Here is a 7103-nt window from a genome sequence, read left to right as displayed (position 1 = left end):
ACAGAAGTGACACAGGACACACACACTCAGAACCTGCCTGGCACCTGGTCAGTGCTAATTGTTACCTGCCATTGTTAGGCTCGCTGGAATCTCAGGGCCTTGACACAAGCTATTCCCTCTGCCTGGAACGCTTTCTTCCCACTCACCTTTCCTGTCCTTCCAGACCAATTCCATCCAGCTTTACAAGCTCAGTCTAGGTGCCACTTCCTCCCACACCATAAATGAATAAATGAGGTGAGGGAGCAGCTAGGGAAGATCAAGGTGTGCAGAAAGGGGCTGAGTCGACAGAGCCGTTTCCGTGAGGATCCTTCTCTTGCAAGCCTTGCACTGGGGCCGCGACAATTGCAAAAATGCTCAAAGGTAGCTGGTGAAGGGCCCCGGAACTCCTCAGCCAGGCTGGAGGCGGGTGCGCATCTTCTCCGCGCGGCTGGGTCCGCACCCGGGTCGGCAGGGCCCGCAGCGAGCGCTGCCAGGGGCGCTGCCGGAGAGGACGTGGGAGCCGGGTGGGTGGTAGCTCCAGGAGGAGCCACTGAGCAGGTGTCGGGGAAGGTGGACCCGCAGCAGCGCGCGCAAGCGAACCTCCGGGAAGGCACCTGGATGCGGCGAGGTGCTGCGGTGGCCGGAAACCCGGGCCCGGCTGCTGCTGGCAAAAGAATGTGCCCCACCCTCGGGGCTTGGCTGGCATCCGCCTGGCCTCTCCAGACGGGACTGAGGCCATGTGTCTGGCCCAGTGGCAACACCCCGCGCACTAACGCGGAGCTGCTGCACTGGGACTGGGGATCCCCGCCAGGGCCAGAGCATCAAGGACACGCCCCGCAGGAGCGCATATTCCAGCTTTCTCCGGACGGTGCCGCCGCGCTGGGGTCCCAGAGCGGAGGTTAGAGGCTGGGTGGGAGCCCAGGGCGACCCTGACGGTGCCGGTGCGGGGGCTGCGGACCCCTTGCCCGGCCCGCCCACCAGCCACCGAGAGGTCCTCGCGGGCGTCGGTTCCCGGCCTCGGCCCCGCCCTCGCGCCCCCGTCGGTCGCGCCCGGGGCGGGGCGGGGCGAAGGGCGCGGGCGGCCGCGGCGGGCGGCACAGACGGGGCCGGACCAAGGGACTCGCGGGTTCGCGCCGCCGGGATCGCTGCGGGAGCTCGCCCGTCTCCCCTGCCCGTTGCGCGGACCTCGGCCTCAGCCGGACTGGCGGGCACGGCGGTGACACACGGATTAGCCGACGGTCCCCAGTCCGCGGAGTACCCCTGCCCAGAGGCTGTGGCGTGCGCGTCCGCACGGCCCCGGGCCGGGACAGGTGCCGCGCGGGGACGGCTCTGGGGATCGCTCTGAGGCCGCGGGCGACGCTCGTCCCGTCCCGCCGGCCGCCGAGCCCAGCCCGCCGCTCACCGTCAGGGCGTCCCGGCCCGCGCGGGCCGCGGAGCTGATGCGCGCCCGCTGAGCCCCGGCCGGCCCGCCATGGCCGCGCGCCCCGGCCCGCTCTGGCTCCTGGGCCTGGCGCTGTGCGCGCTGGGCGGCTATGGCCCCGGCCCGCGCTCCCCGCCTGGCTGTCCCCAGCGTCGTCTGGGCGCGCGCGAGCGCCGCGACATGCAGCGCGAGATCCTGGCGGTGTTCGGGCTGCCCGGGCGGCCCCGGCCCCGCGCGCCGCCCGCCGCCGCCCGCCTGCCCGCGTCCGCGCCGCTCTTCATGCTGGACCTCTACCACGCCATGGCCGGCGACGACGACGAGGACGGCGGGCCCCCGGAGGGGCGCCTGGCCCGCGCAGACTTGGTCATGAGCTTCGTCAACATGGGTAAGTGCGGGCCGCCAGGATGGCATCGGGGACCCCGCGGTGACCGTGTGGACGGCGGGCTGAGTGTAAGGGGCCCGGCGCCCTCACGGTGGCCCCTCGGGGAGTGAACACGAGCTGCATCCTTGGGCGGTGCCAGACCTTGACTGGGAACCGGGAGTCACAGGGGGATGGACGCAGCCCACAGGGGCGTGGGGACTGCCATGGTCAGGGAAGGTCTAAGGCACGTGGGGCTCCCGGGGCTGCAGAGTGGGCAGGAGCAGCAGGGAATGTGGACTCCCAGGGGCTGCATTCGCCCGCCCCCAACACACCCAGGAGTAAGAGTCAGGCGATGTCGGTGCCCACCCGGGCTGCACCAGGAAGACAGCCTGGTGCTGGGAGACAGATGAGTAAACAGAGGCTGGGATGCTGTCACTGTGATAAGGGCAGTGCTGAGGAGAGGGACAAAGTTCAGTGTGGAAACCCGTGGTCACATCATCAGAGTGACCAGAGCTGACCCACTTGCCCTGAGTCCACAGCAGGCTCTTCCCTGTGCAGAGTTGCAGAGCCTGGGTGGGGCCGGCTATCAGGGGAGCCGCTGGGGAAGGAGCAGACTCTCAGCTTGGTGGGGCAGCGACTGTGTCTTGTCACCTTGGGCCCCCGCAGCTAGGATGTGGCCTGGCGTGGAGTGAGTGTCCAGGCCTGTGGAATGGCCCAGTGGGCAGCCTGGACCCTCTCTGTTCTCCCAGGCAAAGCCTGGCTTTTCCTCTCTGCAGACACTTTTCTCTAAACCATGGAGCCATTTACTCTTAAAGGTCTCAAAGTTACTTTTTTCCATTAGAAAACTCTCTGTAGTCTACCGCCCTGAGTACTTCCTGTTGGTCGGGCCCCCATCTGCTTTTCCTCCTGTCTATGGCTAGTGACAGGCAGAGGTCTGGGCTGGGCAGACAGCAGGCTGGGCCTGGGGACCCAAGGACCACAGCTCAGCCTGAAGTGGTCAGGGGAGCCGTGGGCTGAGAGCAGGGAGAGGACCCTGGCCACGGCCACCAGCCTCCTGTCACCTACACATTGCTCTTGACCCTCCAGCAACCCTGTTCACAGCCGTGATCCTCATCCCATCTCCCAGATGAGGACAGGGAGGCTCGGAGAGGCAATGTCACACCTAGGATGGCACAGCCTCTATGCAGCTGAGCCAGGACAGGCCCAGGTCTTCTGACTGTACATCCAGTGCTCAAGGAGGTGACATTTCTGTTGTCAGGTTGGGCTCTCAGGGTAGAGAGAGCTTTCTGAGGGATTTGGGCTGAAGAACACGGGGGACTGAGCAGCTGCAGGTTTTGTGGGGTCCTCAGCCATTTGCTTCCTACACTACTAGGGCAGGGAGAGGGGACAGCCAAGCTTCTGCTCCCCCTACCCCAGAGCTGGTGGTGGGCCGAGGTGGGGGATGAGCAGCGGGAGGCAGCCGTTAGCCAGTGCTGAGAGCCCAGCGCCAGGCACAGGACTCCGGCCATTGGGGTCTGGATGCCACCTTCCTGGTTAGACGGCAGAGTGGACAGTTGGGACAGAGGAGCCCATATGTGGGGCTGGTACCAGGGCTCCATCCTCAGGACAGGCTGACCCGGGGCTCAGGACCAAGAAGAGTTGAGGATAGAGTCACCCAAGAATATGCCCAGGGGAGCCACCCATCAGAATGAATCACCACTCAGCCCACGTCCTGTTTCCCCCCCGGCATGCCCTGGGGTGGGTCAAGGCATGCACAGCCTGGAGCGAGCTATTGCTGTGAGTCCAGCAAAGCCTACTCCTGCTGTGTGACCTTAGAGCAGTCCCTCGCCCTCTGTGAGCCTGGGCCCCTCCTTGTAAGGTAGGGCTCCTAGTGATCGCTCTTCAGGGTGGTTGTGTGATTGGTTGGTAGAGGGGGAGCAGCATAAAGTCAGCCCCCCGCCCCTCAGAGGGTGCACCTGTGCCTGGCCACTGTAGCCCCCAGTCCCTCCCCGCTACAGCCCAGCCTTGGCATGGATGTGACAGGAACTTCCCCACGTGACTTGTACACATGTGAAACCCAGAAATGGCCAAAAAAAGTGTCTGTAGCTATTTTAGAGTAGAAATTAGCATGTGACCTTTCACAGCCTTACAATTCCTCATTCAATTCCTGTGAAACTGTTTTGCCAGCCCCATTTCATGGGCTCAGAGAAGTTAAGTGGCCACCCCACAGCCACACAGCATGTCCAGGGCAACATCCACGGCTATGGATTCCAAATCCCAGCTTCTTCCCACGCCAGCTCTGCGTGTTTCATTAAGACCCGGGGCCTCGGACGCTGTGGGATTAACAAGCAGATCTTTGTTCAGGGGAAGCCCAGGCTGTGGCGGGCGCAGCGGCTGTCAGAAGGGCCTTCTTTATCCTGATGCACTAATGGCACTAGTAGAACTGTCTCGGTTAGGGTAGTGTTAACTGGTGATTACGGAGGCCGTCTGGGGCACTGGACACGTGCCAAGATTCTCTCTGCGTTTAGAGCCCCAGGCCCCAGGCCCCTGAAGGTCGGAGGCCCCAGAACCACCACGGGTGTAGCAGCAGGGCCCCTGAGGTGTCGCACCCACGCCCCGGCTCCCACACCTGCTGCCTCCAGCCCCACCTCTCCTATCGGCCTCATCTGGCTCCTGAGAAGCCAGGCCTGGTGCCCCCAGGCCCCTGCCCGCCGATGGCAGCCTGTGGGACCCAGAGGCCGGGGCCTGTCCCGGCCTCCCACCATGGCCCAGGCGTCGTGTGGAGCAGGTGCTCCAGGAAGCCCGTCGTGATTTACCGCACCTGTGCTGGGGGCCAGGGCCGTGGTCAGACGGTGCCCCAGCCTGGCCTGGGTGTCCACATCAGCCCGTAGACCCGCGGCTCCTCTTTGTCCCAACAGTAATGGGGGCTGTCACCATGTGGAGCAGATGGATCCTGTCCCTGGTCCCCCTGAGCCTGGGCCCCTCCTTGTAAAGTGGGGCTCCTAGTGATCTGTCACCCAGGTTCTTGTACCGCCTGGGCCCGCCATTAATTCCTGCTTGTTCCGAGCCATGTCCCTTCCCTTCTCTGGGCCTTTGCTGTCTCGTCCAGTCTACAGTGATGGTGTCAGAACAACGAGGTGCTCCCCGCTCTGGCCCTGTGGCTCAGTGTCGGAGGCATCTTCTCACAGCATCCCGTCCCCTGCCCCAGTGCCTCACCCAGCCTGGCCCCTCCTGAGGGAGGAAGGGCGACAGGAAGGACCAACTCCGCTCCTTCTCCCTGAACCCTCTCCACCAGGGCTCCCCGGAGAGGCACATGCCTGTGTTCCAGATGGAGAAACCGAGGCACAAACAGCACTAGCAGGCAGAAGTCTAGCCAGGGGCCCTTTTGCCCTGACCCTTTCCTGAACCAGACTGATTTATCCCCGTGGTGTCTGGTGGCTGAGGACAGGGGTGCTGATGAACTAACTGAGCTGCTGGTTTGGGCAAATGGGGACTGTGTGGGGATCAGGAACCTGCCCGGGTCCTGCGCTGCCCTTGTCAGCCCTGTGGCCTTGAAGGGTAACGCTTTATCTCCACAGGTCACATCCTTTGGTTCTTTACTAGGGAGCTCTTTCACTTTCCCATTCGTTCATTCAAATGAGTTATGTAGACCTGTTACCTGCCAGGCACAGTTCTAGTTGCTGGGGACACAACAGTGAACAAAACCAAGTCCTTGCCGTCATGGAGCTGACCTTCCAGTGGGAGACACAAATAATAAATCCACGAGCCATAAAGATAATTGCCAGGTACGCTGGACAGTGACCCCCTCTCTGGAAACAGAAGGGCTGAATGACAGCAGGGCACACAGGACTGGGGTGAGGGTTTCTGACCTGGGACTCGCACACACAGAATTGACATCCTGACTCCCACACCTGCTCTCAGCGTGATCTGGGCTTCCCAGCCCACCTCTCCCAGCCTCAGTTTCCTCCTCTGGAACATGGATGTCCTCAGCTTATAGGGCTGTTCTGGGCTTGTGTGAGATGCTATCCAGTGGTGACCACATGCCCAGAACATCCACATCTAATACTTAATTTGCATCTCACAATGACTGTCACATCTTTGTCCTGAAAGGAGAGTGAGGCTCAGAGAGGTTAGGTGATTTCCCCAGGGCACACAGCAGGTTGTCTCCCTGCCTCCACATCCTCTGCTCTTCTACACAGTGGCTGCCTGTCCCCCGAGCCCAGGGCCTGGCCTATCATAGGGTGCAGCGAGTGCTGCCGAAATGGACTACGTTGAATGTGAACATGTAATGTAAATGGAGACTCCTGTTTTAAAAATATTTTTATTTTGGGATTTATAGAACTAATGCATGTTCCTTTTATTGAATTAAGACTAAATTAATTATAGAATTTAATTACACAAAGTTTGTACCATGTATTCAGAAATATATAACATGGAAACTCCTAGAAATCTTCCGTCTACCCCAGAGAAAACCAGTGTTTTAATCCTTTGGTGTAGCAACGACCCCCCCCCCATATTTTATCAATACAGATACTAACATTTGCGGTATTACTTTCTACTAAGTGAGATGTAAATGCTAACCATTTTGCTACTTTGTATTTCATTAAACAATAAATCTGCCAGGCGTGGTGGCTCACGCCTGTAATCCAACACTCTGGGAGGCTGAGGTGGGAGGATCACTTGAGGTCAGGAGTTCGAGACCAGTCTGAGCAACAGCGAGACCCCATCTCTACTAAACATAGAAAAAAATTAGCCAGTCAACTAAAAATAGAATTAAAAAATTAGCCAGGCATAGTGGCGCATGCCTGTAGTCCCAGCTACTCAGGAGGCTGAGGCAGGAGGATCACTTGAGCCCAGGAGTTTGAGGTTGCTATGAGCTAGGCTGACGCCACAGTACTCTAGTGTAGGTGACAGAGCAAGTCTCTGTCTAAAAAAAAAAAAAAAAAAAAAAAAAAAAACCCTATAATTCTTTTGTCCATCTTAAAAGCTGACTGTTATAGTGACCATATGCCCAAAGGTGTTTGATTTCCCCAGGATGCTGTCTACCCAGCAGGAAGGTGTGCCTTGTGGATCCCAAACAACTCGTCCCTCCTATCTCCTGGGTGCTTTCTCACCTCTGGGGCAAACACCTACTGTTGCCTCCATTTGACAGAGGAGGAAGCTGAGTCTCAAAGAGTGACTGGTCCCAGGTCCTGGATCTCCAGACCAACAGGAGCAGACATGAGAACCAGATCACAGCAGTGAGGAGGGTGGGCCCTGGAGGTGGGGCGGCAGGGTGCTTAATTACTCTGGAGTGGGGCACACTGGGTTTTCATTCCGGGTCTACAACTTGAGAGCTGTGAGTTGTTGAGCAGGTTATTTAAA

The 7103-nt window shown here is 59.8% G+C and overlaps 1 protein-coding gene across 1 annotated transcript in view; it reads left to right on the top strand.

Annotated features, from left to right (window-relative positions):
* Window positions 1-1450: 1450 nt before the first annotated feature.
* The window catches only part of BMP8B (bone morphogenetic protein 8b), a 25380-nt gene continuing 19727 nt past the window's right edge, over window positions 1451-7103 (top strand). Inside the window, exon 1 of the mRNA XM_069477735.1 lies at window positions 1451-1784. Coding sequence (XP_069333836.1) covers window positions 1451-1784 — 334 coding nt within the window. The remainder of the gene's footprint in view (window positions 1785-7103) is intronic.

Source organism: Eulemur rufifrons, chromosome 8 (assembly GCF_041146395.1).
Source record: "Eulemur rufifrons isolate Redbay chromosome 8, OSU_ERuf_1, whole genome shotgun sequence".
Taxonomy (NCBI): domain Eukaryota; kingdom Metazoa; phylum Chordata; class Mammalia; order Primates; family Lemuridae; genus Eulemur; species Eulemur rufifrons.
This window is presented reverse-complemented; position numbering and strand designations above follow the sequence as displayed.